This window comes from Aspergillus stella-maris, assembly GCF_047715825.1.
Source record: "Aspergillus stella-maris strain CBS 113639 unplaced genomic scaffold BDV14scaffold_140, whole genome shotgun sequence".
Taxonomy (NCBI): Eukaryota; Fungi; Ascomycota; class Eurotiomycetes; order Eurotiales; family Aspergillaceae; genus Aspergillus; species Aspergillus stella-maris.
In genome coordinates this window covers 1-13,363 of record NW_027396934.1, presented here as the reverse complement: position 1 = coordinate 13,363, position 13,363 = coordinate 1, and the positions used below count along the sequence as shown (strand labels likewise).

General features: G+C 51.1%; 6 protein-coding genes across 6 annotated transcripts; 2 read left to right on the top strand and 4 right to left on the bottom strand.

The window, feature by feature from the left end:
• Positions 1-559: 559 nt before the first annotated feature.
• BDV14DRAFT_186234 (uncharacterized protein) lies at positions 560-1,711 on the top strand. The gene has a single exon (XM_073770777.1). It carries the CDS (start codon positions 970-972, stop codon positions 1,246-1,248), a length of 279 nt encoding a protein of 92 aa, XP_073621669.1. The 5' UTR covers positions 560-969; the 3' UTR covers positions 1,249-1,711.
• A 1,137-nt stretch (positions 1,712-2,848) lies between these two features.
• On the top strand, positions 2,849-4,727 carry BDV14DRAFT_31697 (uncharacterized protein). The gene is made up of 3 exons (XM_073776526.1): positions 2,849-3,157; positions 3,204-4,158; positions 4,211-4,727. Exons 1-3 carry the CDS (start codon positions 3,018-3,020, stop codon positions 4,574-4,576), a joined length of 1,461 nt encoding a protein of 486 aa, XP_073621668.1. The 5' UTR covers positions 2,849-3,017; the 3' UTR covers positions 4,577-4,727.
• A 457-nt stretch (positions 4,728-5,184) lies between these two features.
• On the bottom strand, positions 5,185-6,519 carry BDV14DRAFT_207543 (arabinan endo-1,5-alpha-L-arabinosidase; the record flags this gene model as incomplete). Its single annotated transcript, XM_073775154.1, has 4 exons — positions 5,185-5,210; positions 5,275-5,424; positions 5,491-5,678; positions 5,735-6,519. 4 exons carry the CDS (start codon positions 6,517-6,519, stop codon positions 5,185-5,187), a joined length of 1,149 nt encoding a protein of 382 aa, XP_073621667.1.
• A 911-nt stretch (positions 6,520-7,430) lies between these two features.
• BDV14DRAFT_206370 (uncharacterized protein) lies at positions 7,431-7,979 on the bottom strand (the record flags this gene model as incomplete). The annotated part of the gene is made up of 1 exon (XM_073774903.1): positions 7,431-7,979. One exon carries the CDS (start codon positions 7,977-7,979, stop codon positions 7,431-7,433), a length of 549 nt encoding a protein of 182 aa, XP_073621666.1.
• A 629-nt stretch (positions 7,980-8,608) lies between these two features.
• Positions 8,609-9,475, bottom strand: BDV14DRAFT_31677 (uncharacterized protein). The gene is made up of 2 exons (XM_073776524.1): positions 9,361-9,475; positions 8,609-9,312 (listed from the first exon to the last, which is right to left on the bottom strand). Exon 2 carries the CDS (start codon positions 9,113-9,115, stop codon positions 8,702-8,704), a length of 414 nt encoding a protein of 137 aa, XP_073621665.1. The 5' UTR covers positions 9,116-9,312; positions 9,361-9,475; the 3' UTR covers positions 8,609-8,701.
• BDV14DRAFT_31680 (putative C6 transcription factor) lies at positions 9,203-11,853 on the bottom strand. The gene is made up of 5 exons (XM_073776525.1): positions 11,185-11,853; positions 9,856-11,137; positions 9,507-9,811; positions 9,361-9,447; positions 9,203-9,312 (listed from the first exon to the last, which is right to left on the bottom strand). Exons 1-5 carry the CDS (start codon positions 11,836-11,838, stop codon positions 9,241-9,243), a joined length of 2,400 nt encoding a protein of 799 aa, XP_073621664.1. The 5' UTR covers positions 11,839-11,853; the 3' UTR covers positions 9,203-9,240.
• Between the last annotated feature and the right edge of the window lie 1,510 nt (positions 11,854-13,363).

Here is a 13,363-nt window from a genome sequence, read left to right as displayed (position 1 = left end):
CTAGCGCAAGGAACGGAGACGGGACTTAGATTTGGCATAGCTTGATCCCCACTTGCCAGCAGTATAAGCACTTAAGGTTGGACGATGGTGAAACTTTTGAAACCATAAATTGGATTGCTGGGGCTAGAGCGCTCCTGCTGGCGGCTTGCGAATGCACTCCGGAAATCCCGCCATGCCTGTTTGCGCATGGCGTGCTCGGCAGTCAGACTGACAGGCTCGTCTTGGATGTAGAGTCAGATTGGATTGCCGAAGATCGCATCAGCGTTATCGAGTAGCATTCCCATGTGCGCGGAGAACCGTGGCTGGTTGTTGAGATTCGAATATCGCTCAGCGAGTTAGCTTGCAGTGTGCCTGTGGCGTGTTCTCTTCTCCGAATATTGTCCGCTGGAGAGATTGCTTACTAGTCCCCATAGGGTCCAACAGGGCTGATCGCTATCTGCAGCCCGCTGGGCCAAGGGCCATGGGGCGATTGATTAGATCTCCTTCCCTTCGCGGCGCTCGGCGCTGACGTACGCGGATACTACTGCCGCAACTTCAGCTCAATAGCCGACCAAATTTTGGACAGGAGAACGGAGGAAACGGGAGTATGGAGTATCGCTTTACTCTGGGTTGAGCAAGGCTGGTAGAGATTGAGTGTTTGCCAGGAAACAATCGTGCGGCCACGGCTGTTCGATGCCCCCCTTCCGTGTCCCTGTGGGAAACGATCTTCGGGGCATGACGAATCCAGCGCTAAAAGTGCTTATCCAGCGACCTGAAACGCTGCGCGCCACGTTTAATTCGACAGTCGGCGATCGTCACGGAGCGCCCGAAACGCCGAGCAATTGTCCCTGGAGGGTTAACCTTCAGACAACGGCTGTCGTGGCCCCTTTGCCGCCACATATCATCACATCATACATCCTCATTTTGCCCATTCTCAGGGAATAAGACGAAATTCATGGGCGCTTGCGTGTTGCAAGTTTGGTACTAAGGATGTACCTTGGGGCCAGTGCGGGAATACCTATTCCGGCGATTCGCACTCTGTATTGGAAGTGCCCTGGAGTATGGTCTGGTAGCGAAACTGATCTTCGCCATCCACTGCCAGGAACGCTGCTGTCACTGGTCATCGTCCATGTGTCGATCGCGAGGACCTGCAGTGGCTGGAGTTTCAACTCCGCCTGCTTCAGCCTTTGCCTTCAGCTCAACTTCCCTGTTATCTTCGAGAATGACGACAGTATTCTAGCCAGAACCGCGTGCGCTGTGGCTCTATAGATCTAGAAAATTCGCTCAAACGATCCGATCGTAGACAATCTACGGTCCTCAAACTTACAGTATGGACCTCGGTGTTCGTCCGCGACCACCTCGCAGACCACCCTTAGCACCTTGATCCTTGGAATGCAGGTTCGTCGGCGAGATAGCCTCTTGCAGATAAGATCCACGGTATCAACAGTTGCGCTGACCTCAGATGTATCGCGATAGCCCTAGGAAACCGGGAAAGTGACTCCGTGTCCAGACTAAGGAATCTTCCATGGCGCGACGAGTATCACGAAAGAGCCATGGCGCAGACGTCACTCCGATGATCATTTCCATGGCTTCAAAGTTTGTTTCGATGCAGAATCGATTAAGATGGTGAATCGAATTCGACAAAGTCTAGGCCTCGGATTTGGACGTGGAGGGCCGGCCAGGGCAAGTCTAGCCAGCCGGCCGATGGCCGGAGTTCTGCCCTATACACCCCATATTGTTTCCAGTAGAGTACAAGCCCACGTATACTCGAGCCGCCGACCACGGTCGACTACCATGGAGTCCAGACTTTAGAACAAAGCGCTCTTTCAGCGAACGCCGTTCATGCCGCGGAGCTCACACCACTCGGGTCTCAAGACGTACCTAGGTACCGAGACATTCGGCAGTCACACCAGGCTCGTTCTCCGGAAATGCTGTCTCAAGTTGCAAGCTATGACTGTACGAATTATATCTGGATTGAGATGATGTTGGTATGATGTAGTTTATGTGAGACACAAGCGATAAGAGCCGCGTGGACTGTTTCAGAAGCTTTTAAGGTCATGAACCGAGTCCAGGCTCCAAGACTAGGTGACACCGTTTGGAAGTCTGGGGCGATGAGCTAAGAAGAGCGCAAGCATTTCCGTGCCGCTGTCAAAGGATGGGTGGCGGCGCCTGAAAGTTTCATCCATGCGTGCGGGAGGGCAAACAGGGGCTGGGAGTTTCAAGTAAAGAAAGTGCCGAATAGTGTTAGTCGCCTCGTATTTGCGAAAATCGGGCGGTTGGGCAAGAGATTCTGAGTGAAGCTGCACGAGAACACAAGATACCTAGAGAACGTTGACAGAGCATCGCGCCTTCTGTTGTTCGGTGATCATGTGACAGCCGTCCATCTCTCCCAGTCCAAGTTCCAAGCCTCAACCTTACACCTTCAACTCTACCTCTATATCATCATTCTCGAAATCCTTTTCTACCAGACCAGTTCTTGTCTCAACAACACTCATTACACTTGCTGTATTCGCAGTCGCACCTCTACGACCTCACAAGCTGTATCTTATCGGCCGATAAGATCTGTAATTTTCCTTGTATCTGAATTTCACCTCATACTTCCACCACCCCCTGAGAACCTCACCGCGATGCTATTCTCTTCTCAGAAGAAGTTAGTTCTCTTCCGCAACTACATGCAATCATTTCTAGCTTTGGGCTTACTAGAAGTCTATAATATGCTTTCCCAGTGCACTTTACTGCAGGCCAACAACAGTAACGCCAAGACCATTTACAATACCCCAATGATGCGATCTCCAGGCCCGATGGTATCAGACCCGCTAGCGGTATTTATCGCCATCCCTGACCAATGACAAGCCAACAAAGAGCAAAAACGCGATAAGGACCGGCGCCGTTGGGTTATGCGGGGGTCATTTTGTCAATGCTTTAAATCTGCTGGGACCTGCTGTTGTCGTTGCCTGTGGACACTTGGTGGCATTGAATACGGTCGCTACCTGCGTTAAAACAGTAATTGTTGTAGAGAGCTGTAGCCCATCGGCGCAATGTCTCCTCGTCCCGTCAAGCGTGTCGCGGTTATCGGCACTGGGCCGTCCGGCGCAATTGCAGTTGATGCGCTGGTCCACGAAGGTGCGTTCGATGTTGTACGTGTGTTTGAGAGACAAGAGAAGGCGGGCGGGAACTGGTATGTCAAACCTCACTCACAGGATGTTCCGTCCTAAGTGTTGCAGGGTATCGCGAGAAACCGAACAGGCAGAACCCCTAGACATTGAGAATCTTTCAAGTCGCTGTGGAGATAAGCCAGTCGATATTCCAGATAATCTACCTCGGTACGCACCGGCCTTGAGCGCGCACCGCTATATCGACTCCCATATCTACCCGGGGCTGCATACGAACGTCGATGCCTCGGTCATGGAGTACTCCCAAGAACGCATCCCCGAAGTTCGATCGGACTGGTCCGTGGGATTACATGGGCCTGATACGCCGTTCCGGCATCACAAAGTTATCCGCCAGTACATCGAGGACTTGCTCAACCGGAATGGGTACCAAGACCTTGTCGAGTACAACACGACCGTTGAGCAGGCAGCCAAAGATCCGCAAACAAATACGTGGACGTTGACTTTAAGAAGGGCTGGAAAAGATGGCAAGTTGGATTACTGGTGGACGGAAACATTTGACGCAGTTGTTGTCGCGTCAGGCCACTATCATGTCCCATATGTTCCTCCTATTGCTGGTCTGAAGGAGTTTGCGCAGCAGTATCCCGGCAGGGTCGAGCACGCGAAGCAGTATCGAGGTCCGTCGAAATACAAGGGCAAAAAAGTCATCACAGTTGGCGCTTCCGTGTCCGCCGCCGACACAGCAGTCAGTCTCATCAACTCGGCTCAAACACCCATCTATGCCGTCGTGCGCGGCAAATACAACGTCTACTTTGGCGACGAAGCGTTCAAGCACCCACAGATCGAGCGCCGCCCACCAATCGCCCGTATTGAAAGTGATGATGGAAACTGCACAGTGCATTTTGAAGACGGCACCTCAGTATCAGACGTCGATCACCTCATCTTTGGCACAGGTTTCACGTGGACCCTGCCATTCCTACCTCACATTCCAATCCGCAACAACCGAGTACCAGATCTATACCTCCACATCTTCCATCAAACAGATCCAACTCTAGTATTCCTGGGCGCAGTATGTATTTCTTCTTATTTCATTAAGACATCATTTAACTCAATACTCGCAGGTCGGCGCAGGCCTAACATTCAAAGTCTTCGAATGGCAAGCCGTCGCCGCAGCACGAGTCCTAGCCGGAAAGGCAACCCTCCCACCCCTATCGACTCAAAAGAAATGGGAAGTAGACCGCATTGCGAAAAAGGGCGACGCCGCCGGATTCCTAATGGTCTACCCCGACTTCGAGCTCTACTTCGAGCAGCTCCGCACATTAGCAGGCGAACCCGCAGAGGGCCAGCCAGGGCGCCGACTACCGCCGTTTGAAAAAGTCTGGCCAGAAACATTTGCCGCAGGACACCAGCGCCGGATCCGCATGTGGAAGAGAGCGAACGAGGCTGCTAAGGGCAAAGATGCTGTAACTGGCAAATCGCACCTTTGATCTGTCGAGTCCAGCACAGTATCGGCTAGTTATCCCCGTCTAGAGCCGCATTCTTGTACATAGTTGCACCATCATAGCATGTCAATATACACCCCGTGTCCTAGGGCAGGAGCGATGAAGACTCCAACCGGTCGCTCCTTCCTCAACAACATGTCATTTCCCAAACAGCAGGAGCGGTGGGCGGGACTCGATCGCTCCTTCTCTATAAATCGTCGTCGTAATAGGCAGGCGCGATGGAGTCGGTCGCTCCTTCCTCATGACTGTACCTTATACTCAATCGGCAAGAGCGATGGAGAGCCGCTCCTTCCTTCTTCGTAATTGCTCCTTCCTTAATAACCAGAATGGATGCCGATCGTTCCTTCTTGTTTTGTATGTCCTTGTAGTTTCGTGAGGGCAGGCGCGATGGACTAGGTGCTCCTTCCTATCTTGTTGATCGGGAATATAGGTAGGTACTGTTTGGAGTGGATTGTATATATTAGCGTGTATTATGCTCTAGTTCTATTCTAGTGTCAGTCTTATAAGCGCCCATATCTAATATATACATAAATCTAGATGTTCTGAAAAGCAATCCCTGAACGCCGTGCGTATGCGTAAGTCGTGATGTTTGCTTATACAAGAACGAAAATGACCATGCCTATACAGTAAATTAGCAACTGCTCCGTGCTCTTGCAGTGGTAGGAAAAGGGACTGGGACATACCGAGCAAAGCAAGTAGATTCATAATCGACATAGGCTGTAAAGAGATACCAAAGCTCTTCGCACCCCTGACGACGGGCCACCCATCAACGTAGTCCAGCTCATTCCAGCCGAGTCGTGCGTCGTTCTGCGCAAAGCCGATGGATGTGTTGTCTGCCATCAACCCAATGTTAGCCGCTTTCTTCCATCCACTGCGTTGAATTGAAGGGATAAGCTTACGGTAGTGGTAATACAGAATGTCAGACTGATTTCCAGTCCCATACAGGATCCCCAATCCACCAGGCGCATAGACGAGCCCGTGGTTCGAGCCGTAGATGATTGTCCCTCCACCTTCAAGGAGGTCTTTATCGTCTTGGTCGACGTAGGGACCGTGGACGCTTTCCGAGCGGCCGATGCGGATGCTATACCTGTTTTTCAAACAGTGTTAGCTTGGGCTGAGAGGGTTGTATGGATATAAACGTACTCTTCTCCCTTCTTGGGAAACCCCAACTGATCAAACTGGCAACACTGCCCGTAACTAAACCAAGTATAATAGTACGGCTCGCGATAACTCACGAACGACCCTTCATCAGGTTTACTGTCTGAGTTCCCAGGGAGATAAACGAGGTGATCAACGCTCGGACTGTCTGGATTCTCAACGGTGAGGTTTTCCGTCAGTCGCAGTTGAAAGATCCCATCCCAATAGGATCCATACTGCAAGTATGGCGTTCCATCACTTGGATCCTGGAAAAAAGCAGGATCAATTGCATTGGACACGTTGTAGGGGTATACATTTGCGAATGTGCCATTGCCGGTCTCAATGATCGCGCCGTGATCAGTCCAATTTCCGGTGTTAATTTCGTCACTTAAAGCCAGTCCGATCGCGCTATCACGCTCACCGGACTGACTAATGGAATAAAAGCAGTAGAAGCGATCGTTCCAGACGATTACATCGGGCGCCCAGGGGTGGCGGCGGTTCTGCTTCTTGATCTCGCTGAGCCCGGAAAGGATTGTGCCTGTGTTTTCCCACGGTCCTGATAAGCTGGGAGCAGAGAAGTAGGGGATGCGCACGCCGCCTTTGAAGAGGTAGTATGTGTTGTTGTAGAAGAGGATGTTTGGGTCGTGGGCGGCGACGTTGCCTTGGTGCGGGAGGGGGTATTTGTCTGTGTTGGAGAAGATGGAGGAGTTGGAGTCCTTTGCGATAGTCAAAGCCGCAAAGATCGAAAGACAGAGGCAGAGGAGCCCCAGGCCCGGGAGAGGAGTATGCATTCCGTGGTTGATGGCTTGTCTGACAGGTATGAAGCAGAATCGAACCAAGGGCGCCCGACAGCGAGACCAGGTTCAAATAAATTCAGACCCGGGAAACCGATTTCACAGCCTTAAGGGGCAGATCTAACACCATCTCATCGTCATCGTCATAGACACGGACACCGCAGCAGCTTCGCTGGGCGAGTAAGAACCGGATCAGCCCTGATTGATCGCAGATCGGTCGACCCAAGCGCGTAAAACAAGATGCGTGTAGCTGCGTGACCCACACAAGCTCACGGTTCCAGGACGAGGTAAACAGATCAACGGGTGAGCATGATGACAGATATCGAGGCTGATATTTCAGGAAGAATAAGAAGGGGTTATTTGGTTGGCGGTGGGGAGAAGCAAGTCGAGCAACCGGTCCAGATGCGATGATCTTGTCGATCGGTGGAGGGGGTACATCATACTTAAGTAAGAGCTTGATTAGGTTGGGAGTTAGGTTACTAACCTTATCATTGCGTTTATTATTTTGGGATAGAGTTGATCTCACGCGCAGATTGGTTGGTTTAACTCGGTTGACCATGGTCGAACAATTGAACTATAGTTATAGGGTAGACCTGGTACTATTGCAAGCTGATGAAGACAACGAAGCGATGATCGCACCCATCGAGTCATGCGGTGTCTAGGATGATGATAAGTCGAAATAATAAACGAAATGTCTTTGAAGCAGAAAATATGCGAATCTAGTAGGCCTTCGCTCCTGCCCTTGTTGCCGGGACAGGTATACTAGGGCACACATCTATATAGAAGAAACAACCGAGGAAACAGAAACCACCCCCCAACCAATTTAAAATCCGCGACAGAACAGAAAAAACCAAAAATCAAACCCAATAGACAAGAACATAAATAACATATGCAAAACCCTCGAATCTCTAGACGACAACAACAACCCCCATCACCATCCCCACAACAGCCCAGAACCCCCGCGCATTCAATACAGCAGCACCCCCCGTAAACACCGGCGCATCAGACCCCGTCGGAGTTCCACTAGGAAAACTACTAGACGGAAAGAGCGTCGATCCAGTTGGTATACCACTAGGACCAGGAGTAGCCCACCAAGGCGGCGTCTCCGATCCGATTGGGTGCGTCGCTGTAGCAGTATCAGTGGCAGGCGCAGTGAGGATCGGAGCATCGGTGGGGACGTCGATGGGGAGGATTGTGAATGTCCCTGTTGGTGTCTCGTCGGTTTCGATAGAGGCTGTTGAGGAGGAGGAAGAGGAGGAGGAGCTGGAGGGTGTTTCGACGGGGAGAGTGGCGGTCCAGTCTTCTGATGTTCCGGGTAGTGTAGTTACGGACCCGATGTCTATTGATGTTGTTGGAGAAATGGCAGTGACATCGACTTCCGTGATAAAGTCTTGAGGTTCTGCGGTTGCTGTGGCTGAGAGGGCCAGGAGGGCCGCAGGGAGGAGGAGCTTGTACATGTTGATGGTATTTATGTTCAACGAGTAGAGTGGTAGAACGAGCGTAATATTCGTAGTCCGTAGTATATAGATGGCGATAGTAGAATATATAGAAATATCTTGATGCTGTAGTACAAACCAACCCCCAGACCAGGAAACAACCGCAATATATACAGCCCTCTTTGTCCACCCCCAAACACCATCTGTCACAGGTAGTGCCCACACAATCCAATCTTAAAATATACCCAGCCACCGGCGCCTGCAACAGTGGCACTGACTCCCGCGAAACTGCGAAAGCGCCGTTGGATCATGGTGGGATGCCGAGACGCCGGCGGCTATGCAGAGTGCCACCGATCCAATACGAGCCTTGTAAGCCTGTCGCTTGCGAGCTTGGCGATCGCCTTGCGAAATCTGGATCGTGGAGTACGTATGTCTCTTTGGGAGGATCCAAGGTAGCTGCTTACTGGATTACTGACGTGATTGTTTGGCTTTGTTTGGTAGGGCTAGGGTTTGCCGTTGAGACAGGCCTTGCTTGGGTAATATTTGTGTCTCTTTGATTATTATTCGAATGGTATGGTCTCCCGAGAGAATGGAAATTATTATTAGCGATTCTATTAATTATTTGGGACAGGTTTGTATGTTTCCATTCAGCCTCTATTGAGAAAAAAGGAATTCAGGGCGGCAAGTCCAGCTTGCGAGCTGTCTTGGGTGAGTTGACTGTTAGCGCCCACAACGTCGCAGCGCTAGATTGCATGCCCAGGCGCAAAAGCAAGTATTGACGCCAGGGCAGCAGTGACTCTCGAGTTTATACCAGACGTTGTGATGTGATCTTCGAGTACAGGGTTCGCGATAAAGCACATTAAACGTGGGATGGCAGTCGATATTGGAATATCAATGACAAGAGGCTTTTCATACGGCCCAGGGCATCTCCAGAGTCGCACAACAGGGCGTAGTTTATGTGCTAGTGGTAGATGCCATGCAAGCGTCGGGGTAAAGAATGACGCCAGCTGTTGGTCGCCTGGACAGGCCGTCGCAGATCCCCATTGTTCTCGGCTTCTTTCAGCGAGCAATCGCCGCCTCGTGGAATCGCCTCGATTGCGCGATGGGTTTAGTTCACATCGAACGATACGGCGATTTGGTCGACGATTTGTGAGCATCCTTTTTGAGAGATGCACGACGGTAGTCAAACCCAAAACCCCAGCTTAACGCGAGGTGCGTACGCGCTGACTGTGGCTTCAGCCCTCTAAAGAGAGCATTGGGTGCTTCGACTTCAGTAAAGCGACTACTCAAAGGCGAACCCAGTCATATCTCCCCAGTCAAATGCTTCGAGGAATGGATCGAAATCCCCAGGCGGCTATTCGACATTAGTAACGATTACAGCTGAGATGACAGTTGGACTTACCATCATCCCGAACCCATCCGGCATGGGCACACTCATATCAGGAACAAACTGCGGCGTGACGCCCGGAAGACCATTCAAGCTCGGGACCTGCAAGCTATTAGGAGCCATTCATATTTAGGGTAATTTCTGAGGTTGAAACGACATACCTGATTAGTCTTGAAGCTGCCCATTCCCAAGTCTCCTAAATGAGCGCAATTGGCGTGCCGCGTGAAGAGGGTTTGAGCGAACAATATCACGCGCTCAAGGACCTCCTGCTTATAGATGGTCGCTTGCACAGGCCATAGTTTCGCCTTGACTAATGCCAGAATAGTCGACATGAAGAAGTATTCCTTTGCACCTTTGATGACCAGGAGGAGTCGGTTCTCCATGCATGCTAGAGCCACCTCTACTAGTGTTATCAGAGATTCTGGTAGGCCGGGTAGAGTATGAACGAGGGAAACAGAGTTGAGGCCTGCAAAGTTAGTTTTGTTTCGTGTCTTGGATCGAAACACGTACCATGGTTGCCCGCTTCCTCGTGGAGTAACTGGCAAATTGTGCAGTAGGCCTGCACGGTCCAGTCACCGACGTTGCTAAGAGAGAGAGGTCTTGACGTCTCATGTAGCCGTTTCTGAGTTGATAACATCATGGTGACGATCTCCAGTCGCGACCGAGCAGATGGAGCAAATAGCGGCTCTCGAGGTGCCTCAATGGCAAACGGTGTGTGAAGTGATAAGAGACTGAGACCAATCTTGTTCTCCAACATGGCCTTTGCCAAGGTTACTTTCTCGGCTGTCTGGAAATTGCCAAGGTCGGAGGTCTTCCAGTTGGGAATCTTTGACAGATGGCGTTGCAACTCCCAGTCTAAGCGAAGAATCTCCTCGTAGCGGCACCTGAGCCGTGGAGAGTGCATCAGATTACAAGCTTTTAGTCGCAAAGGGAGGGACTGGTTCAGGACAGCTTGGAAAGAGCAGTCGGTGAATTCTTCCAGAGGGCGTTCCGCTGGCAATTCCTCCATCGCTTCGTGGAGATCAATATCGTTGACATTCAATGGCGGCAGGGTGTCGTAGTCCGACTCTTGTACGGATGGCGGCATGCCCCGCTCAAAAGATACCTCGAGATCCAGCTCGACAATTGTGGTCCAAATGCGCCTGCGCATTTCCTGGTTGAATGGGGAGATCTTGGTGTAAGAAGTCGTGTCTCGGTGATAGCCTGCCAGCATGGCCTGCTTCACGAGGGTGGACGTGGTTAGCCATGCCTTGCTGCGTTTCATGCCATGGCTCTTCAACGCTGTTGCAAGGAGGATCTGCAATCGAAGGACCATGATGTCTGACCGCTTGATATGAGCCTCTTCAATCCATTTCTCAGCGTACATTGTCCATTCTATGGCAGTATAGCACTGGAGACTGTATCCATTCTTAACCTCAAGGGTGGCAAAGTCTGCCAGATTCCATGCACAGGCACAGACAAGAAGCAGCTGCACCACGAATGCCGGAGACAACTGTAGACCGGCATTGTGTCTCTTCTCCCAGAAATCGTCCAGCTCTTTCAGGAAGGTTGGAATATGTAGTATCCGATGGGTCGATTCAATATGCGTGAGAAACAGGCCGACTAACTCTTCAATGGCCGCTCGAGCAGGAAGCAACCCCACCAGAGTCGCTGTATCCGGGTCACCGATAGGTTCGTTCAAGATCTTGCGCTTCCAGAGACCTCTTACGACTCTAGTTAGATCAAATCGGAGAGCAGATAGATGCGGGCTAGCAAGCCGTATCTCTTCAGCAAATGATCTGAGGTCCGGGAACTATTCTGAGTCAGTGGTTACTCAGCCGTGTTTCATGACAGAAATACCTGAGCAATGAGGTTCGCAAAGATACCAGACCCATTATAGCGAGTCTTTGTATCCTTCCCTCGCAACATGATTCGAGGCGCAAGATCTAGCGGCTGAGAAGGAGAAACCGGAGGCTCATCGTCCTGTACCGAGTCCGCCTGCGAGTCCGAATGCGCAGTATGATGTCGAGGACGATGCAGAAGCTCAGTGCTCATAAAGTCCTGGTTAACAGCAGCCTTTGGAGCCCCCAAAACAGTCTCTAGGAAGCGATCACGTTTTTCCTCCTGGCGAGGGCACGCAGTCGTCGAATTTGTCAACTGAGGCCGAGACGACTTGCTTATCCCCGAGTCTGGGGTCGGGTGGGCTGGGGCAGCTGCCGGTCGATCGACCATCTGCATCGGATTTGATGTAGAGGCCGAAGTTGCCGTAGGGTCTACTCGGTCGGGGAAGGATGAGTCCACCGTGCTGGGCTGCTGCCATAGGAAGCCATCTTCGTAGGAGCACTTGGTGGGCGCTTTGCTCTTCAGGCACCGGCCGCAGGTGGGATACTCGCGGTCGCACTTGAGTTTCCGGCTGCGGCACTGCGAGCACGCGATTGTTCGACGCCGCCTCTTGCGCACGCGGTGCTGCAGTGCAGGCTGCTGCCCAGACTGAATGTCGGCCATTTCTGGCATGTATCGCAGCTCAGCAGAAGTCAGGCGCAGGTCAAGACTTTGGGAGTTTCAGCAGCTTACGCGTTGGTCGGCCCGGCCCTCTTAGCCTGTTTCGGTAATGCCGCCCGCGGCTTCCGGTTTCCGACAGAGTATCAGTGCCTTTCTGCCCACCCACCGCTTTCGCTTTTGGGTGCGCCACGCTTTCTTCGTAACCACGCATTCTTCGTCGTTTTTCATGCTTTTAAATATTTTGAAGCTATTCACAACCACAACATGCCTAAATCACCTGAATACAATGCAACCTTATTGGCTGAGGCTGTTGCTTTTGCCCAGGCACAAAAAAACGCGAAAAGAAACATGAATATCACGAAAATTGCGCGTGATTTCAAGGTGTCTCCAACAACGCTACGAAGCCGCCTGTTAAAAGCAAAATCGCCAGCCACACCAGCTACTACAAAGCGGAATGCATTGCAACCATATTAGGAGAAGGCTTTGATATCCTGGATTATACAAATGAGGAATTGGAACCTCCCGCCGACCGCTTCTATTATAGAATCGTGGGCGAACCAGGCGCTTGCCCGCGCGGGGCATCCAGAGAAGCAGGTCAGCAAGATGTGGGCATATCGATTCGAATCGCGTGTACCAGCACACCTAGGGCTTGCTCCGGTAAGACAGAATACTAAGGAATCAAGGCGTATTCAAGCAGAGGATGCAGGACTTCTTCAAAACTGGTACGACCAGCTAGAAGTAGTCCTCCGCGGCGTTCCTGCTCGCCTTGTATACAACTTTGATGAATGTGGATTTCAACCTGGTCAGGGGCGGCCTCGCAAGGTCTTTGGGTCATTAAAGTGCCCTGATATTATAGAGAGTGAGAAAGGTGAAAATATTACTGTAGTTGAATGTATTGCCGCAGATGGTTGGGTTATGGCGCCATTCTTTATTTTCAAAGCAACCAGTGCTTACATGGAGGCCTGGTATCAGGGCAGCAAGGCTTTACCAGGCAATATAATGACTGCAATATCACCAAATGGCTGGATATCTGATGAACTGTCGCTTGCCTGGCTATCAGAGTTCAATACTGCTACAAAGGATCGCGTGAATCAAGGCGAGAAGCGATATCTAATATTCGACGGCCATGGCTCCCACCTTACCCTTGAATTCATCGATTTTTGCCACCAAAATGATATTATTCCTTTTGGATTCTTGCCTTATATAACTCATCTTTGCCAGCCTCTTGATGGGAAGCCGTTTCTTGCTTACAAGCAGCGATTTAAGCTTGTAAATAATGAGCTGGCATTCTGGGGGGGTAGGCCAGCCGGGAAGGCGGAGTTTCTACAGATGATTCAACCTGTACGCGAAAAGGCCTTTGTACAACGAATTATTCGAAATGCATTTAAAGAGCGTGGAATCTGGCCGGTAAATGGCAAGCAAATCATCGAGCAACTCACGAATGGCTTGGTGATACCAGATATTATTGAGCTAGAGGGCCTCTGCTTGCCTTCTCCGCCACAATTATTATCCTCCAGCGTTGAAAACAGTCCTCCTT